Source organism: Syngnathus floridae, unplaced genomic scaffold (assembly GCF_059516105.1).
Source record: "Syngnathus floridae isolate MCC-2025c unplaced genomic scaffold, RoL_Sflo_1.0 HiC_scaffold_98, whole genome shotgun sequence".
Taxonomy (NCBI): Eukaryota; Metazoa; Chordata; class Actinopteri; order Syngnathiformes; family Syngnathidae; genus Syngnathus; species Syngnathus floridae.
This window is the reverse complement of record NW_028284126.1, coordinates 59,718-79,172: the sequence shown is the minus strand read 5'-3', so window position 1 is coordinate 79,172 and position 19,455 is coordinate 59,718. Positions and strand designations below refer to the sequence as shown.

Genomic DNA, 19,455 nt, shown 5'->3' with positions numbered 1-19,455 from the left:
GATGCTTTGGACATCCTTCCGTCTCAGATGCCCAAAAGTACTCTTTGCCACATCTGCGGCAATACGGTGTCTTTTCAAAGGTGCAAATAAATCCAGCGTGGGCGGAACACGCACGTCTTCGGTTTTTCCCGCTTTGTTTGTGTGACAGCTGTTGTGAAAATTTTATACAAATAAAGTTGTATAGTACAGGTTTGGCCAAGCCGCAACTCCCGAACCGCATGCGGCTCTTTTATGTTCATATCAACATTTGTGTGTGTGTGTGTGTGTGTGTGGGGGGGGGGGGGGGGGGGGTTGTGCGTGTTGGCTTCACTTGAGTTCAATTTGGTATTTTGGTCAAAAGCGCATGTGGTGAAATTCCACAAAGTAGGATGGGCAAACACATTTCTTTAAACTATGAGTGTCAATTGGGCTCTCGAAATGGCAGGGAAAAGATGCACAGCAAAACGAAAATACGTAGATGAACACAGGACGTTTTAATCAGAGTGGGAAAGTTTCTATTTTTTGTTGAACGTGATGGCAAACCATTCTGCCTGATATGTCAGACCTCAGCGCATTTCAAAGATTCAAATCTTCAGCGCCATGCACTTCAGCTCACTCCATGCTAACATTGATCAGGCGTCGAACCCGCATCATCATGCTTAAGAGGTGGCCATGCTAACCAGTGCGCCATTATGTCAACGCATAATAACTAAGTCTACTGGTCAAAACAGCGGTTACTATATGACGTCGCTACGTCGTGGTCACGTGACGCAGACAAGACGTCAATGGACGTGGGCAGAGTTAACTTGTTTAAAAGGGAGTAGGCAGAAGAAATATTTAATTTATTTAAATCTATTTTGAGTGCACACCATTATGCCAATGCATAACAACTGTAAATCTACTAAACAAAACAGCGGTTGCTATATGACATCTGCCACGTCGTGGTCACGTGACATACGTGACGTCGATGGGCGTAACTTTCGCCGGAATTCAAATCCGCGGGGAGAGTTAACTTGTTTAAAAGAGAGTGGGCAGAAGAATTATTTAATTTATTTAAATCTATTTGGTGTGTGCGCCATTATGTCAATGCATAACAACTGTAAGTCTACTAAACAAAACAGCGGTTGCTATTTGACGTCTGCCACGTCGTGGTCACGTGACGCGGACGTGACGTCGACGCCTACTTTACATCCCACCGATCACAGGACTCCTCGGCTGCATAACCGTGCCCCCTTCCCAACCAATCGGATTTGCTATACGCGAAAACGACGCCAATGGAAAGAGCTTCCGCCCAAATTTAAATCCGTGGGCGTGGCTCGCAGCAGGAAGTAGGAAAATGGCGGCGATGTTGACAAAGACACAGCGGATGGTAACATACGACTAACAAGAGAAATATTTTTATTTTCTGCTTGCAACTGGACCGTCCAGAGCGTACACGGTAAGTACAACTCATCGTTTTTAAAAAGAAGTACTTTTGTTGCCCTGAAAAGCGAGTGAGCGTGGCGTTTGTGGGGGACGTCGAATTTCGACGATTCTTTCTGGTCAACGGTTGTAAATGATTGTGTTGATTAAAAAAGAAAACTTGATGTAACTCTACTTTTAACTGCCGTTTCAGATAGATTTGGAATTGCATCACATCCAATTTTGCCTAGAGCGTACACGGTAAGTAACACTCGTTGTGTTTAAGGAGATTTACGTTTGTAATAGCAGAAGTGTAGCCGCGTTGCGTTGTACGTGTGAATGTTGGTCCGGGCGAAATGTTAATGTTTAATTTCATTCCTTTAGGTTCCACGGTGTTTGTTGGCTGCAAGTTTTCCACTGCAAGAAGAGGCTCATATCATTGACCAGGAGCGAGCTACAATGGTGAGTAGCCATAACATTTATGTTAAACACTTCCTATTTCATGTCTAACAGTACTTGATTTAACAAATAACCATAAATAAATACAGTGTGGGCACTGAAGTTAACATATGTGATTATACTGCCTAATCTGTCACCGAGTAGATTGTTGCAAAGTAATATAAGATCCAAAGTTGTAATTCAGAATAGTTTTCAAAAGAAGGCCATTAGAATTATATACAAGTCTGATTACCCTGAACAAGCTATTAATTAAATCACAAATTCTTCAATTCAAAGATTTGGTAGATTATCAGACAAATAATGTCTAACAGTAATTGATTTAACACATCACGATAAGTAGATTGAGTGTGGGCACTCTCAAGTTAACATATGTGATTATACTGCCTAATCTGTTACAGAGTATGTTGTTGCCAAGTAATGTAGAATAGATCCAAAGTAGTAATCCAGAATAGTTTTGAAGAGGCCATTAGAATGATAAACAAATCTGATTACCTTGAACATAATAACAAGCTAAGTGTTTAATATGTCCTATGAAGTCAAAATTGGGCACCATCATGTGGTGAAATTTGGAATTGCATCACATCCAATTTTGCCTGGGAACAAACAGATTACATAAATCTTAGTTTTGAATAAGCCACTCCTTCTCAAACAAGTAAACTCTGCCCATTTTGCGCAGTAGATGTTCTGTTAATATCTAGTATTTATACAAAGTCATAATTTAAATTGCTTTCAACCTTCATTCATCGGTTCAACCAACATTACTCGCTCTTATTACCAACTTGTATTGATTTAACTAAGCGTTTAATACTTCCTATCAGGTCTCAAATCGAGATTTGGCAAAATACAATTTCAGCAAATCCAATTTTGCCAGGGAACAAAAATAGATTAAATAAACTAAATAAGTCCTCTTCCCATTAAATAAATCAGAAAAGTCTGTCTTGTAACCAGTCCTCTTCAAACAAGTAAAGTCTGCCCATTTTGTGCCGTAGATTTTGTGTCTATGCCTAGTATTTAAACAAAATCATAATTTAAACGACTTCTTTCCTTCATTCACTTTGGAAATTTGGAATTGCAGCAAATCGAATTTTGGCAGGGAACAAAAATAGATCAATTAAACTAAATAAGTCTTCTTCCCATTAAATAAATTAAAAAAGTCTGTCTTGTAACCAGTCCTTTTCAAACAAGTAAAGTCTGCCCATTTTGTGCCGTCGATTTTGTGTTAATGCCTAGTATTTATACAAAATCATAATTTAAAGGACTTCATTCCTTCATTCACTTTGGAAATTTGGAATTGCAGCACATCAAATTTTGCCTGGGAAGAAAAGTAGATTAAATAAATTTAATAAGTCTTACTACTTCCCATTAAATAAATTAAATACGTCTTACTTGTTCCCACTCCTTTTCAAAACAGTAGTTTAAAACGAGGGCCCTTCACTCAATCTTTAACCTCAACCCCGCACGTTGTGTTGTATCTGTGAATGTTGGTTGTGGCCAAATGATAGTTTTCTTTCATTCGTTTAGGTTCCAAGAAAACTTGATGTAACTCTACTTTTAACTGCCGTTTCAGATAAGCGGGTATTACGTCGCAGTCAAATGCCGCGGATATGACGTAATTGCCCGAACCTCCGCCAAAATTCAAATCTGTTGGCGCGATGGCCGTGAGCCACTGAGCAGCGACGATTATCAACAGAAATATCTTTATTTTCTGCTTGCAACTGGACCGTCTAGAGCGTACACGGTAAGTAACACTCATTGTGTTTAAGGAGATTTACGTTTGTAATAGCAGAAGTGTAGCCGCGTTGCGTTGTACGTGTGAAAATTGGTCGAGGCGAAATGTTAATGTTTAATTTCATTCCTTTAGGTTCCACGGTGTTTGTTGGCTGCAAGTTTTCCACTGCAAGAAGAGGCTCGTATCATTGACCAGGAGCGAGCTACAATGGTGAGTAGCCATAACATTTATGTTAAACACTTCCTATTTCATGTCTAACAGTACTTGATTTAACAAATAACCATAAATAAATACAGTGTGGGCACTGAAGTTAACATATGTGATTATACTGCCTAATCTGTCACGGAGTAGATTGTTGCAAAGTAATATAAGATCCAAAGTTGTAATTCAGAATAGTTTTCAAAAGAAGGCCATTAGAATTATATACAAGTCTGATTACCCTGAACAAGCTATTAATTAAATCACAAATTCTTCAATTCAAAGATTTGGTAGATTATCAGACAAATAATGTCTAACAGTAATTGATTTAACACATCACGATAAGTAGATTGAGTGTGGGCACTCTCAAGTTAACATATGTGATTATACTGCCTAATCTGTTACAGAGTATGTTGTTGCCAAGTAATGTAGAATAGATCCAAAGTAGTAATCCAGAATAGTTTTGAAGAGGCCATTAGAATGATAAACAAATCTGATTACCTTGAACAGAATAACAAGCTAAGTGTTTAATATGTCCTATGAAGTCAAAATTGGGCACCATCATGTGGTGAAATTTGGAATTGCATCACATCCAATTTTGCCTGGGAACAAACAGATTACATAAATCTTAGTTTTGAATAAGCCACTCCTTCTCAAACAAGTAAACTCTGCCCATTTTGCGCAGTAGATGTTCTGTTAATATCTAGTATTTATACAAAGTCATAATTTAAATTGCTTTCAACCTTCATTCATCGGTTCAACCAACATTACTCGCTCTTATTACCAACTTGTATTGATTTAACTAAGCGTTTAATACTTCCTATCAGGTCTCAAATCGAGATTTGGCAAAATACAATTTCAGCAAATCCAATTTTGCCAGGGAACAAAAATAGATTAAATAAACTAAATAAGTCCTCTTCCCATTAAATAAATCAGAAAAGTCTGTCTTGTAACCAGTCCTCTTCAAACAAGTAAAGTCTGCCCATTTTGTGCCGTAGATTTTGTGTCTATGCCTAGTATTTAAACAAAATCATAATTTAAACGACTTCTTTCCTTCATTCACTTTGGAAATTTGGAATTGCAGCAAATCGAATTTTGGCAGGGAACAAAAATAGATCAATTAAACTAAATAAGTCTTCTTCCCATTAAATAAATTAAAAAAGTCTGTCTTGTAACCAGTCCTTTTCAAACAAGTAAAGTCTGCCCATTTTGTGCCGTCGATTTTGTGTTAATGCCTAGTATTTATACAAAATCATAATTTAAAGGACTTCATTCCTTCATTCACTTTGGAAATTTGGAATTGCAGCACATCAAATTTTGCCTGGGAAGAAAAGTAGATTAAATAAATTTAATAAGTCTTACTACTTCCCATTAAATAAATTAAATACGTCTTACTTGTTCCCACTCCTTTTCAAAACAGTAGTTTAAAACGAGGGCCCTTCACTCAATCTTTAACCCCAACCCCGCACGTTGTGTTGTATCTGTGAATGTTGGTTGTGGCCAAATGATAGTTTTCTTTCATTCGTTTAGGTTCCAAGAAAACTTGATGTAACTCTACTTTTAACTGCCGTTTCAGATAAGCGGGTATTACGTCGCAGTCATGTGCCGTGGATATGACGTAATTGCCCGAACCTCCGCCAAAATTCAAATCTGTTGGCGCGATGGCCGTGAGCCACTGAGCAGCGACGATTATCAACAGAAATATCTTTATTTTCTGCTTGCAACTGGACCGTCTAGAGCGTACACGGTAAGTAACACTCATTGTGTTTAAGGAGATTTACGTTTGTAATAGCAGAAGTGTAGCCGCGTTGCGTTGTACGTGTGAAAATTGGTCGAGGCGAAATGTTAATGTTTAATTTCATTCCTTTAGGTTCCACGGTGTTTGTTGGCTGCAAGTTTTCCACTGCAAGAAGAGGCTCGTATCATTGACCAGGAGCGAGCTACAATGGTGAGTAGCCATAACATTTATGTTAAACACTTCCTATTTCATGTCTAACAGTACTTGATTTAACAAATAACCATAAATAAATACAGTGTGGGCACTGAAGTTAACATATGTGATTATACTGCCTAATCTGTCACGGAGTAGATTGTTGCAAAGTAATATAAGATCCAAAGTTGTAATTCAGAATAGTTTTCAAAAGAAGTTCATTAGAATTATATACAAGTCTGATTACCCTTAACATAACAACAAGCTATTGATTAAATCACAAATTCTTCAATTCAAAGATTTGGTAGATTATCAGACAAATAATGTCTAACAGTAATTGATTTAACACATCACGATAAGTAGATTGAGTGTGGGCACTCTCAAGTTAACAGATATGATTATACTGCCTAATCTGTTACAGAGTATGTTGTTGCCAAGTAATGTAGAATAGATCCAAAGTAGTAATCCAGAATAGTTTTGAAGAGGCCATTAGAATAATAAACAAATCTGATTACCTTGAACATAATAACAAGCTAAGTGTTTAATATGTCCTATGAAGTCAAAATTGGGCACCATCATGTGGTGAAATTTGGAATTGCATCACATCCAATTTTGCCTGGGAACAAACAGATTAAATAAATCTTAGTTTTGAATAAGCCACTCCTTCTCAAACAAGTAAACTCTGCCCATTTCGCGCAGTAGATGTTCTGTTAATATCTAGTATTTATACAAAGTCATAATTTAAATTGCTTTCAACCTTCATTCATCGGTTCAACCAACATTACTCGCTCTTATTACCAACTTGTATTGATTTAACTAAGCGTTTAATACTTCCTATCAGGTCTCAAGGCAAGATTTGGCAAAATACAATTTCAGCAAATCCAATTTTGCCAGGGAACAAAAATAGATTAAATAAACTAAATAAGTCTTCTTCCCATTAAATAAATCAGAAAAGTCTGTCTTGTAACCAGTCCTCTTCAAACAAGTAAAGTCTGCCCATTTTGTGCCGTAGATTTTGTGTCTATGCCTAGTATTTAAACAAAATCATAATTTAAACGACTTCTTTCCTTCATTCACTTTGGAAATTTGGAATTGCAGCAAATCGAATTTTGCCAGGGAACAAAAATAGATCAATTAAACTAAATAAGTCTTCTTCCCATTAAATAAATTAAAAAAGTCTGTCTTGTAACCAGTCCTTTTCAAACAAGTAAAGTCTGCCCATTTTGTGCCGTCGATTTTGTGTTAATGCCTAGTATTTATACAAAATCATAATTTAAAGGACTTCATTCCTTCATTCACTTTGGAAATTTGGAATTGCAGCACATCAAATTTTGCCTGGGAAGAAAAGTAGATTAAATAAATTTAATAAGTCTTACTACTTCCCATTAAATAAATTAAATACGTCTTACTTGTTCCCACTCCTTTACAAAAAAGTAGTTTAAAACGAGGTCCCTTCACTCAACCTTTAACCCTATTTATTCACCTTCTAGGCTAAGTGTTAAAGGCTAAGTGTTAAAGGCTAAGTGTTAAAGGCTAAGTGTTAGAGGCTAAGTGCCAGAGGCTAGGCGCCAGAGGCGAGTTTTTGTGGGCTGAAGTTTTAGTGGGGTTAGTGTGAATACAATCCAAAATAATACAACAGAATACAATACAATAGAATATAATACATAGATTAAATTCAATAGCTCTTACTACTTCCCATTAAATAAATTAAATACGTCTTACTTGTTCCCAATCCTTTTCAAAAAAGTAGTTTAAAACGAGGGCCCTTCACTCAACCTTTAACCTCAACCCCGCACGTCACATTGTGTTGTATCTGTGAATGTTGGTTGTGGCCAAATGATAGTTTTCTTTCATTCGTTTAGGTTCCACGGTGTTTGTTGGCTATGTTTTCCACTGTCAGAAGGATGAAAATACAAAGTACAACGCTTGGACGTGGGCGAAGACGTCACCGGTGAGTCCTTCCTTCCTATTTATTTACCTTCTAGATGCTAGAGGCTAAGTGTTAGAGGCTAAGTGTTAGAGGCTAAGTGTTAAACACAATACGAACAACACAACGATACTGCACTGAACAACACGATACCGCACTGAGAAACACGATACCGCACTGAACAACACGATACCGCACTGAACAACACCATGCCGCACTGAACACCATGCCACACTGAACAACACCATCCCGCACTGAACAACACCATGCCGCACTAAACAACACCATGCCGCACTGAACAACACCATGCCTCACTGAACGACACCATGCCGCACTGAAAGACACCATGCCGCACTGAACGACACCATGCCGCACTGAAAGACACCATCCCGCACTGAACACCATGCCGCACTGAACAACACCATCCTGCACTGAACAACACCATCCCGCACTGAACAACACCATGCCGCACTGAACAACATTATGCCGCACTGAACATTATGCCGCACTGAACAACACCATGCCGCACTGAACAACACCATGCCGCACTGAACAACATTATGCCGCACTGAACAACACCATGCCGCACTGAACAACACCATGCCGCACTGAACAACACCATGCCGCACTGAACAACATTATGCCGCACTGAACAACACCATGCCGCACTGAACAACACCATCCTGCACTGAACAACACCATTCCGCATTGAACACCATGCCGCACTGAACAACACCATCCCGCACTGAACAACACCATCCCGCACTGAACAACACCATGCCGCACTGAACAACATTATGCCGCACTGAACAACATTATGCCGCACTGAACAACACCATGCCGCACTGAACAACACCATGCCGCACTGAACAACACCATGCCGCACTGAACAACATTATAACGCACTGAACAACACCATCCCGCACTGAACAACACCATGCCGCACTAAACAACATTATGCCGCACTGAACAACATTATGCCGAAATGAACAACACCATAACGCAATGAACAACACCATGCCGCACTGAACAACACCATCCTGCACTGAACAACACCATCCCGCACTGAACAACACCATGCCGCACTGAACAACACCATGCCGCACTGAACAACACCATGCCGCAATGAACAACACCATCCCGCACTGAACAACATTATGCCGCACTGAACAACATTATGCCGCACTGAACAACATTATGCCGCACTGAACAACACCATGCCGCACTGAACAACACCATCCTGCACTGAACAACACCATCCCGCACTGAACAACACCATGCCGCACTGAACAACATTATGGCGCACTGAACAACATTATGCCGCACTGAACAACACCATGCCGCACTGAACAACACCATGCCGCACTGAACAACACCATGCCGCAATGAACAACACCATCCCGCACTGAACAACACCATGCCGCACTGAGCAACACCATGCCGCACTGAACAACACCATGCCGCACTGAACAACACCATGCCGCACTGAACAACATTATGCCGCACTGAAAAACACCATGCCGCACTGAACAACACCATCCCGCACTGAACAACACCATGCCGCATTGAACAACACCATGCCGCACTGAACAACACCATGCTGCACTGAACAACATTATGCTGCACTGAACAACACGATCCTGCATTGAACAACACCATGCCGCACTGAACAACACCATCCTGCACTGAACAACACCATCCTGCACTGAACAACACCACCCCGCACTGAACAACACGATCCCGCATTGAACAACACCATCCCGCACTGAACAACACCATGCCGCACTGAACAACACCATTCCGCACTGAACAACACCATGCCGCACTGAACAACACCATGCCGCACTGAACAACACCATGCCGCACTGAACAACACCATGCCGCACTGAACAACATTATGCCGCACTGAACAACACCATGCCGCACTGAACAACACCATCCCGCACTGAACAACACCATGCCGCATTGAACAACACCATGCCGCACTGAACAACACCATCCTGCACTGAACAACACCATCCCGCACTAAACAACACCATGCCGCACTGAACAACATTATGGCGCACTGGACAACATTATGCCGCACTGAACAACACCATGCCGCACTGAACAACACCATGCCGCACTGAACAACACCATGCCGCACTGAACAACACTATGCCGCACTGAACAACACCATGCCGCACTGAACAACACCATGCCGCACTGAACAACACGATCCCGCATCGAACAACACCATCCTGCACTGAACAACACCATGCCGCACTGAACAACACCATGCCGCACTGAACAACACCATGCCGCACTGAACAACATTATGCCGCACTGAACAACATTATGCCGCACTAAACAACATTATGTCGCACTGAACAACACCATGCCGCACTGAACAACACCATGCTGCACTGAACAACATTATGCCGCACTGAACAACACGATCCCGCATTGAACAACACCATCCCGCAGTGAACAACACCATGCCGCATTGAACAACACCATGCCGCACTGAACAACACCATGCTGCACTGAACAACATTATGCTGCACTGAACAACACGATCCTGCATTGAACAACACCATGCCGCACTGAACAACACCATCCTGCACTGAACAACACCATGCCGCACTGAACAACACCATGCCGCACTGAACAACATTATGCCGCACTGAAAAACACCATGCCGCACTGAACAACACCATCCCGCACTGAACAACACCATGCCGCATTGAACAACACCATGCCGCACTGAACAACACCATGCTGTACTGAACAACATTATGCTGCACTGAACAACACGATCCTGCATTGAACAACACCATGCCGCACTGAACAACACCATCCTGCACTGAACAACACCATCCTGCACTGAACAACACCACCCCGCACTGAACAACACGATCCCGCATTGAACAACACCATCCCGCACTGAACAACACCATGCCGCACTGAACAACACCATTCCGCACTGAACAACACCATGCCGCACTGAACAACACCATGCCGCACTGAACAACATTATGCCGCACTGAACAACATTATGCCGCACTGAACAACACCATCCCGCACTGAACAACATTATGCCGCACTGAACAACATTATGCCGCACTGAACAACACCATGCCGCACTGAACAACACCATGCCGCACTGAACAACACCATCCTGCACTGAACAACACCATCCCGCACTGAACAACACCATGCCGCACTGAACAACATTATGGCGCACTGAACAACATTATGCCGCACTGAACAACACCATGCCGCACTGAACAACACCATGCCGCAATGAACAACACCATGCCGCAATGAACAACACCATCCCGCACTGAACAACACCATGCCGCACTGAGCAACACCATGCCGCACTGAACAACACCATCCTGCACTGAACAACACCATGCCGCACTGAACAACACCATTCCGCACTGAACAACACCATGCCGCACTGAACAACATTACGCTGCACTGAACAACACCATGCCGCACTGAACAACACCATGCCGCACTGAACAACACCATGCCGCATTGAACAACACCATGCCGCATTGAACAACACCATGCCGCACTGAACAACACCATCCTGCACTGAACAACACCATGCCGCATTGAACAACACCATGCCGCACTGAACAACACCATCCTGCACTGAACAACACCATCCCGCACTGAACAACACCATCCCGCATTGAACAACACCATCCTGCACTGAACAACACCATGCCGCACTGAACAACACCATGCCGCACTGAACAACACCATTCCGCACTGAACAACACCATGCCGCACTGAACAACACCATCCCGCACTGAACAACACCATCCCGCACTGAACAACACCATCCTGCACTGAACAACACCATCCTGCACTGAACAACACCATCCTGCACTGAACAACACCATGCCGCACTGAACAACACCATGCCGCACTGAACAACACCATGCCGCACTGAACAACACCATGCCGCACTGAACAACATTATGCCGCACTGAACAACATTATGTCGCACTGAACAACACCATGCCGCACTGAACAACACCATGCCGCACTGAACAACATTATGCCGCACTGAAAAACACCATGCCGCACTGAACAACACCATCCCGCACTGAACAACACCATGCCGCATTGAACAACACCATGCCGCACTGAACAACACCATGCTGCACTGAACAACATTATGCTGCACTGAACAACACGATCCTGCACTGAACAACACCATGCTGCACTGAACAACATTATGCTGCACTGAACAACACGATCCTGCATTGAACAACACCATGCCGCACTGAACAACACCATCCTGCACTGAACAACACCATCCTGCACTGAACAACACCACCCCGCACTGAACAACACGATCCCGCATTGAACACCATCCCGCACTGAACAACACCATGCCGCACTGAACAACACCATTCCGCACTGAACAACACCATGCCGCACTGAACAACACCATGCCGCACTGAACAACACCATGCCGCACTGAACAACACCATGCCGCACTGAACAACATTATGCCGCACTGAACAACACCATGCCGCACTGAACAACACCATCCCGCACTGAACAACACCATGCCGCATTGAACAACACCATGCCGCACTGAACAACACCATCCTGCACTGAACAACACCATCCCGCACTAAACAACACCATGCCGCACTGAACAACATTATGGCGCACTGGACAACATTATGCCGCACTGAACAACACCATGCCGCACTGAACAACACCATGCCGCACTGAACAACACCATGCCGCACTGAACAACACCATGCCGCACTGAACAACATTATGCCGCACTGAACAACACCATGCCGCACTGAACAACACCATGCCGCACTGAACAACACGATCCCGCATTGAACAACACCATCCTGCACTGAACAACACCATGCCGCACTGAACAACACCATGCCGCACTGAACAACACCATTCCGCACTGAACAACACCATGCCGCACTGAACGACACCATCCTGCACTGAACAACACCATCCCGCACTGAACAACACCATGCCGCATTAAACAACACCATGCCGCACTGAACAACACCATCCTGCACTGAACAACACCATGCCGCACTGAACAACACCATGCCGCACTGAACAACACCATGCCGCACTGAACAACATTATGCCGCACTGAACAACATTATGCCGCACTAAACAACATTATGTCGCACTGAACAACACCATGCCGCACTGAACAACACCATGCTGCACTGAACAACATTATGCCGCACTGAACAACACGATCCCGCATTGAACAACACCATCCCGCAGTGAACAACACCATGCCGCATTGAACAACACCATGCCGCACTGAACAACACCATGCTGCACTGAACAATATTATGCTGCACTGAACAACACGATCCTGCATTGAACAACACCATGCCGCACTGAACAACACCATCCTGCACTGAACAACACCATGCCGCACTGAACAACACCATGCCGCACTGAACAACATTATGCCGCACTGAAAAACACCATGCCGCACTGAACAACACCATCCCGCACTGAACAACACCATGCCGCATTGAACAACACCATGCCGCACTGAACAACACCATGCTGCACTGAACAACATTATGCTGCACTGAACAACACGATCCTGCATTGAACAACACCATGCCGCACTGAACAACACCATCCTGCACTGAACAACACCATCCTGCACTGAACAACACCACCCCGCACTGAACAACACGATCCCGCATTGAACAACAACATCCCGCACTGAACAACACCATGCCGCACTGAACAACACCATTCCGCACTGAACAACACCATGCCGCACTGAACAACAACATCCCGCACTGAACAACACCATCCCGCACTAAACAACACCATGCCGCACTGAACAACATTATGGCGCACTGGACAACATTATGCCGCACTGAACAACACCATGCCGCACTGAACAACACCATGCCGCACTGAACAACACCATGCCGCACTGAACAACACCATGCCGCACTGAACAACATTATGCCGCACTGAACAACACCATGCCGCACTGAACAACACCATGCCGCAATGAACAACACCATCCCGCACTGAACAACACCATGCCGCATTGAACAACACCATGCCGCACTGAACAACACCATCCCGCACTGAACAACACCACCCCGCACTGAACAACACGATCCCGCATTGAACAACACCATCCCGGACTGAACAACACCATGCCGCACTGAACAACACCATTCCGCACTGAACAACACCATGCCGCACTGAACAACACCATGCCGCACTGAACAACACCATGCCGCACTGAACAACACCATGCCGCACTGAACAACACCATGCCGCAATGAACAACACCATCCCGCACTGAACAACACCATGCCGCACTAAACAACATTATGTCGCACTGAACAACACCATCCCGCACTGAACAACACCACCCCGCACTGAACAACACGATCCCGCATTGAACAACACCATCCCGGACTGAACAACACCATGCCGCACTGAACAACACCATTCCGCACTGAACAACACCATGCCGCACTGAACAACACCATGCCGCACTGAACAACACCATGCCGCACTGAACAACATTATGCCGCACTGAACAACACCATGCCGCACTGAACAACACCATCCCGCACTGAACAACACCATGCCGCATTGAACAACACCATGCCGCACTGAACAACACCATCCTGCACTGAACAACACCATCCCGCACTGAACAACACCATGCCGCACTGAACAACATTATGGCGCACTGAACAACATTATGCCGCACTGAACAACACCATGCCGCACTGAACAACACCATGCCGCACTGAACAACACCATGCCGCACTGAACAACATTATGCCGCACTGAACAACATTATGCCGCACTGAACAACACCATGCCGCACTGAACAACACCATGCCGCACTGAACAACACCATGCCGCACTGAACAACACGACGTCGCACTGAACAACACGACGCCGCACAGAACAACACGACGCCGCACAGAATAACACAATACCGCACAGAACAACACAATACCGCACAAACAGTTTTAGATAATATTACGTCGCAGTCATGTGACGCGGACATGACGTCAATAGGCGGAACTCACGGCAAAATTATAATCCGTGGGCGTGGCTTGCAACAGGAAGTAGGAAAGCGGCAGTTCTGGCAAACAAGACACAGCTGTTAGTAACACGATGACTAACAAGGCAAATATTTTTGTTTTCAGCTTGCAACTTGACCGTCTAGAGCGTTCAAGGTAATTACAACTGTTTTTTTTTAGCCCTGAAAAGCAAGGGAGTGTGGCGTTTGGGAGGAATGTCGAACTCGGCGTCTGCTTCCAGCCACAGACGCCAAATTTCGACGATTATTTCGACTGGTCAACGGTTGTAAATTATTGCGTTGACTAAAAACTTTATTTAACTCTACTCTTAACTTTGCCGTTTCAGATATACGGGTATTACACCGCGGAAATGACGTCAATAGGCTGAACTCTCGCCAAAATTCAAATCTGTGGGCGCAATGGCCTTGAGCGAGACACCGGATACAAACACGACGATTATCAACAGAAATATCTTTATTTTCCGCTTGCAAGTGGACCGTCTAGAGCGTACACGGTAAGTACAACTCATTGTGTTTAAAAAGATTTACGTTTGTGTAGTTTGCGTTGCGTTGTATCTGTGAATGTTGGTTGAGGCTAAATGTTAATGTTTAATTTCATTCCTTTAGGTTCCACGGTGTTTGTTGGCTGTATGTTTTCCACTGCAAGAAGAGGCTCGTATCATTGACCAGCAGGAGCTACAATGGTGAGTACCCCTTTCGTCTTCCATTTATGTTAAACACTTCCTATTTCATGTCTAACAGTACTCGATTTAACAAATAACCATAAATAAATACAGTGTGGGCAGTCACGTTAACATATGTGATTATCCTGCCTAATATGTTTATCACAAATATGTCACTAATCACTAATATGTTTATTTGTTTATCACAACACCTTTGGACCTTCAGCAATCGATTATTTACCTTCATCTACATAGAGACAGAACGATGGTGTCTTAAACATCTCATTCATTTCACCAAATAACTTCACGCAGGTGGATAACGGCCGTCTCGGTCACGCTATGTTGCGTGATGCAGTTTTGAAGAACCAAATGCATTTATTCAATGAATAAGTCAAGCTAGTTCTATGTTTATGATGTTGTAAGTTACGGTACCGATTGAAGTTGAGTTCGAAGCCAGTGGAAAACAGCGCTGCGTTTGTGCTCTCCAGGTACAAATGTTGTGATCTCTGACTGACGACCGGGCGAGACTCGAGTAAGAGATGTCCAAACGAGCTCCGGCAGGGCGGGCCAAGGCGGAGCGAACGGACGCCCTTCAGGCCGCCAATGACGAGCTGAGAACCAAACTGATGGACGTCCAGTTAGAACTTCAGCAGGAGAAGAACAAGGTGAAAACCTCAACAGACAGACACTGCCTGCCTCCCTGCCTGCCTCCCTGCCTGCCTCCCTGCCTGCCTCCCTCCCTCCCTCCCAGTTTTCCCGATGTAGATTAGACATGCGTGTGCCATGACTGTGTCAGCCTACATCAACAAATGCACCGAGGACGTCAGCACCACTAAGAATATCATCACCCGGGGCAACCAACGACCCTGGATGACTGAGGAGGTACGTCAAACGCTACGAGCGCGGAACTCTGCCTTCAAGTCTGGCGACAAGGAGACACTGAGGACAGCGAGAGCCAACTTGAACCGTGCCATCAGGATAGCGAAGCGAGACCGCAGTCGAAAATTTCAGGATCGTTTCCACGACGTCAAAAACATCAGGAGTATGTGGCAAGGCATACGGGCGATTACAGACTACAACTCACCCTCCCCCCCCCCCGGTGGGTGTAGTTGATGCTGACTTTCTAAATGGTCTAAATAACTTCTTTGGGAGGTTCGAGGCACTAAACGGCACTCCAGCAGTTAAAACTGTCCCCCATCAGGAAGAGGAGGTACTCTGCCTTGACTCCGCCGATGTGTTGAAGACCCTGAGGAGAGTCAACCCCTGTAAGGCCCCTGGCCCCGACAACATTCCTGGGCGTGTGTTCAGGGAATGTGCAAGTCATCTGGCTGGGGTCATCACAGACATTTTTAACACCTCGCTGGGCCAAGCCACAGTGCCGGCGTGCTTTAAGACTGCCTCCATCATTCCGGTGCCGAAGAAACCTCAAATCACCTCATTTAATGATTACCGGCCTGTTGCACTGACTCCGGTTATGATGAAGTGCTTCGAAAGGCTGCTTAAAGGTCACATCGTTTCCAGACTCCCCCTATTATTTGACCCGTTCCAGTTTGCCGACCGGCAAAACCGCTCCACTCAGGACGCCATCTCCTCCGTTCTTCACCTGAGCCTGGCTCACCTGGAGGAGAAGAACACCCATGTGCGGAGGCTGTTCCTGGACTTCAGCTCAGCGTTTAACACCATCATCCCACAGCATCTGGTAGGAAAATTGGAACACCTGGGCTTCAACACCCCCCTTCGCAACTGGCTGCTAGACTTCCTCACCAACAGACCTCAGTCAGTCCGGGTCGGACAGAACACCTCTGATGTCATCACCCTCAGCACAGGCTCCCTTCAGGGCTGCGTCCTGAGCCCCCTGCTGTGCACCCTGATGACACACGACTGCGTCCTCAGGTTCACCACCAATCACATCGTGAAGTCAGCAGACGACACAACGGTGGTGGGGCTCATCAGAGACAACAACGACCTGGACTACAGAGAGGAGGTGGAGCAGCTGGTGGGCTGGTGCAGAGAAAACAGCCTGATCCTGAATGAGGAGAAGATGAAGGAGATCATCGTCGACTTCAGGAAAAAACAGCCTCACCACGCTCCACTGATCATCAACAGCTCAGCTGTGGAGGTGGTCAGCACCACCAAATTCCTGGGGGTCCACATCACAGAAGACCTCACCTGGACTATGAACACTACGGCACTGGTCAAGAGGGCACAGAAGCGCTTGTACTTCCTGCGGAGGATGAGGAGAGCCCACCTGCCCCCACCCATCATGAGGACGTTCTACAGGAGCACCATAGAGAGCATTCTGACAAGCTGTCTCTCTGTGTGGTGTGGAGGCTGCACCGCCTCCGATTGGAAGAACGTGAGGAGAGTGGTGAGGACAGCAGAGAGGATCATAGGGGCTCCTCTTCCCTCCATTCAGGACATTTCATCTCAGCGCTGCATGTCCCGTGCCCGTAACATCATCAATGACCCATCACACCCCCACCATGGACTGTTCTCCCTGCTGCCCTCTGGGAAGAGGTTTGCAGCATCCGCTGCAGGTCCACCAGGTTCTGCAACAGCTTTTTCCCTGCTGTCATCAGACTGTTGAACACTAGAACTGTTGAGCTCTAAACTGAACTCTGCATCACACATTCACAGAACTGTACTTTATGACACTACGGACCTCTATCTTGCACTATCTCGCACTACCAACTTTACTGAACTTGTATAAACCCTTTAAATAGAAGTTTAATACATGGTTTAGCATTCCTCTGCACACTCTTGAATACTGTTTTGCCTACTTGCACTATTGCATAATTATCACTGCTGCACTTTATACTTATTTTTAATATATATATATATATATATATAGTATATATGTATATATATATATTTTCATAGGATATGTTACTTCTATTCAACTGCAATATCACTACTTTGTTGTAAGACGTATGCAACGGAATTTCGTTTTGTATGCACCATGTGCAGACAAGATGACAATAAAGTTTGTCTAAGTCTAAGTCATGTCAGGTCAGCTGTCTGGAGAGAGAGAGAAGTCAGGACCTGCGGGCGGAGCACCACCGTGCCACCGCCGCCATGACGGAACTCAAAAGCAAACTCCATGAGGAGAAGCAGAAAGAGTTAGCCATTACCAGGGAGACATTACTGCGGCAGCATGAAATGGAGCTGATGAGAGTGATCAAAATCAAAGATGGAGAGATCCAGCGACTGAATGCCTTGGTCCTCAGCCTGAGGGACGGCTCCATGGACAAGGTGATCCGCTCTATCCGTGTCTGACTATCCGCACGCCACGTCGGGCTTCGATGCGGCCGCTACCGTATTGTGTAGCTTGTCCCCAGTAAGCGTCGCGGTGCTCCGTTGCGGTCTCAACGGCCCGGTGTGGCGCAATGTCTGCTCAGGTGAGGAGGGGGGGCGCTTTGCTGGCGGAGGTGGAGGAGACGCGGCGGTGTCGGGAGACCGAGCGGTGTCGCCTCCACCAGGAGCGCGGAAGAAGCCCTGGCAGCGGCCCAGCAGGCCTGGCAGTCCCGAGCGGCCGAGCTCCGATCGGCTCATCACCAGCATCGGGAGGAGCTGAGCCGAACCAAGAGAGACTGCGAGAGGGAGATCCGCCGACTGGTAGGACTGATCAGATGCGCGGTGCGTGGCTATGTTCCCAATTTCGTTGTATACCTGCAGTGCAATGACACCTAAGGCATTCTATTCTATTCTATTTCACAAGAAGAAAATGTCCGGTTGCTCGCTTCGCTTTTGTCACAGCAAAGGTGTTCTAGTCGATTCCAGAAAAAAATTGGCCGGTTGCTCTCTTTGTTTTTGTCACAATTCTGGCAAATGAGTTTGCCCGCCTGCCTGAGCGCTCCCCGTTTGTACATCCAGACGGATGAGATCAAGCTGAAAGACAGAGCGGTTAGTGTTTTGGATGAAGCCCTGGGGCCGGCCACGTCCACCGCCTTCAGCTGCAGACTCAGGCTGCCGAGCAGCAGATCGCTGCCCTGAGGGATTCCCAAAGGGCGGGCCTAAACTACCCTGGAAGTGGGGTCAACGCCGCTACTAGCAATCCTCTTCATT

The 19,455-nt window shown here is 45.4% G+C and overlaps 1 protein-coding gene across 1 annotated transcript; it reads left to right on the top strand.

Moving 5' to 3' along the window:
- Positions 1-1,325: 1,325 nt before the first annotated feature.
- Positions 1,326-16,101, top strand: LOC148377717 (uncharacterized). The gene is made up of 12 exons (XM_088368158.1): positions 1,326-1,417; positions 1,595-1,641; positions 1,765-1,842; positions 3,407-3,577; positions 3,701-3,778; positions 5,343-5,513; positions 5,637-5,714; positions 7,559-7,647; positions 14,835-14,864; positions 15,055-15,222; positions 15,335-15,411; positions 15,879-16,101. The coding sequence occupies exons 3-10, from the start codon at positions 1,840-1,842 to the stop codon at positions 15,080-15,082; spliced, it is 648 nt and encodes a 215-aa protein (XP_088224284.1). The 5' UTR covers positions 1,326-1,417; positions 1,595-1,641; positions 1,765-1,839; the 3' UTR covers positions 15,083-15,222; positions 15,335-15,411; positions 15,879-16,101.
- The last annotated feature ends 3,354 nt before the right edge of the window (positions 16,102-19,455 follow it).

Coding starts and splice junctions, on each gene's coding strand:
- LOC148377717 (XM_088368158.1), top strand. Junction 3,779..5,342: donor ACCAGGAGCGAGCTACAATG/GTGAGTAGCCAT, acceptor CTGCCGTTTCAG/ATAAGCGGGTATTACGTCGC. Junction 5,715..7,558: donor ACCAGGAGCGAGCTACAATG/GTGAGTAGCCAT, acceptor TCATTCGTTTAG/GTTCCACGGTGTTTGTTGGC.